At 33.0% G+C, this 1993-nt stretch overlaps 1 protein-coding gene across 1 annotated transcript in view; it reads right to left on the bottom strand.

The window, feature by feature from the left end:
• Positions 1-1993, bottom strand: part of LOC105622986 (centrosomal protein of 135 kDa) — a 43190-nt gene that overhangs the window by 38949 nt on the left and 2248 nt on the right. The window contains 6 exon segments of the mRNA XM_012204388.1: positions 557-658; positions 738-874; positions 1004-1216; positions 1308-1503; positions 1573-1739; positions 1847-1991. Of these exon segments, the coding sequence (XP_012059778.1) occupies positions 557-658; positions 738-874; positions 1004-1216; positions 1308-1503; positions 1573-1739; positions 1847-1991 (960 nt within the window).

Here is a 1993-nt window from a genome sequence, read left to right as displayed (position 1 = left end):
CCAAGGTCATGGTCTGTATTTGATGGGACCAGCTCGGCATAGTGTATTATGAACTGTTAAAACCGACTGAAACAATCACAGGCGATCGGTATTGAACGCAACTGATGTGTTTGAGCCGAGCATTGAAAGACAACGAGAGACACGATAAAGTGATTTTACAGCATGACAATGCTCGACCCCATGTTGCGAAAGTGGTCAAGACATACTTGGAAACGTTGAAGGGGAAGTCCTACCCCACCCGCCGTATTCTCCAGACGTTGCTCCCTCTGACTATCACTTGTTTCGATCAATCACACACGGCTTGGCTGACCAGCACTTCCGGTCTTATGAAGAAGTAAAAAATTGGATCGATTCGTGGATAGCCTCAAAAGATGACCAGTTTTTTGGACGCGGGATTCGTACGCTACCCGAAAGATGGGAGAAAGTAGTGGCCAGCGATGGACAATACTTTGAATTATAAATGTATAACCAGTTTTTTATAATAAAGCCTCGAATTTCGGAAAAAAACGGCGGAAGCAAAGTTGTACACCTAATATTTTAAATATTTAATATTTACGTTATCTTTGTCAGATGTTCTACGTTGTTCATCCAGACAATTGATGTACTCCTTTCTATAATGATCTCGTTCTATTTCCAATCGCTGAATTGTCTGTTGAAGCTGCAAAATAAATATCTTTTTCTAATATCATATTTTAAAAAAACAATTAAAAATATTTAAGTAACCTCCTTTGACTCACAGATGCAATTTTTAAATTTGCTTCGTCAATACGTTTTTGCATATCAAAGCCACTTGTATTTTTTATTATTTCTTTATCGTTAATCGCTATCTGATGATCGATTACATCATGTTTCTCATTTCTGTTATTTTTTAATGCTAAAAAGGATAAATAATTCTTAATATATTTTCTTTTCATATAATTTTTTTTTAAATAAACGATCCATTAAAAATTTATAATTAACATTTTCCTGGGCTATATATTTCAAAATCAATTACTATTAATACCATTTTTTTTCTTTGATGTTTTCATTCCTTTATTCTGATCATTCTTTTCTCTCTTTTCTTTTGTATTCGTCTGTTCATTCTCTCCATTATTTTGCCCAATATTTTTTTTATGTATATGCTCTTCTGATATTTTATTAGTAAATTGCAATTGATTAATATCTTGTTTTTGGCAATCATTTTCTTTAGTCAGTCTTTCCATATTTACACTTTTTTCTGCAATATTATGTTAAACTTTCACCTTCGATATAAGTAGCCCAGGCTGTTAAAAGGAAAAATATAAAAAAAATGAACAATTTTAACATACCAATAACTGTTAGTTGATTGATCTTATCAGACATTTGTTTCTTTTCATCCAATGTACATTCTAAAGTACGTTGAATGTTACGTTTTTCAAGTCTGCATGCTTCTAGATCTGCTCTTAACTCTTGTACCTCTCTACGTTCTACAGTTAACTCGCGTTCCAAGACATGTACTTGTGTCATGACATTCTCTAACTTCTCCTAAACAAGCATAAGAGTGTGAAAATAAAAAATCATACTGAAAATATACATTAATGCAATCGTAATTACTTGGAGTCTACAAACTCTTCTATTATTCTCTTTAACTGCAGAATTGCAATCGGCTTCTACAGCTAATGCAACGTGATCTATATCTCGTAATTCTTTCTCTAGTTCTTCATTTCGTGTTGCTAGTTTCATTGCCTGAGACATAGCATCATGTTGTTTATTTAGAGATTCTGCATCATTCAAGAAAAATAGTGTGTAAAATGAATAATTGTATAATCGAATAATTATGTTGAAAGTAAATACTGTAGGAATTTCTCTACTCTACCAAATTTCTTACCTTTTAGCTGTTGTTCCAGTTCTAATTTAACCTGTTGGAGAACCTTTACTTCATTAATATCTGTAGCATCACGAGTAGCACCAGATTTCTTTTTGTAAGTGCAGTCCTTGCTAATTGCAGCATAAGAACAACCACCTTCCAACATTT

This window comes from Atta cephalotes, assembly GCF_000143395.1.
Source record: "Atta cephalotes unplaced genomic scaffold scaffold00051, whole genome shotgun sequence".
NCBI classification, from domain to species: domain Eukaryota; kingdom Metazoa; phylum Arthropoda; class Insecta; order Hymenoptera; family Formicidae; genus Atta; species Atta cephalotes.
The sequence above is the reverse complement of the archived record's forward strand: the minus strand, read 5'-3'. Positions and strand labels throughout refer to the sequence as shown.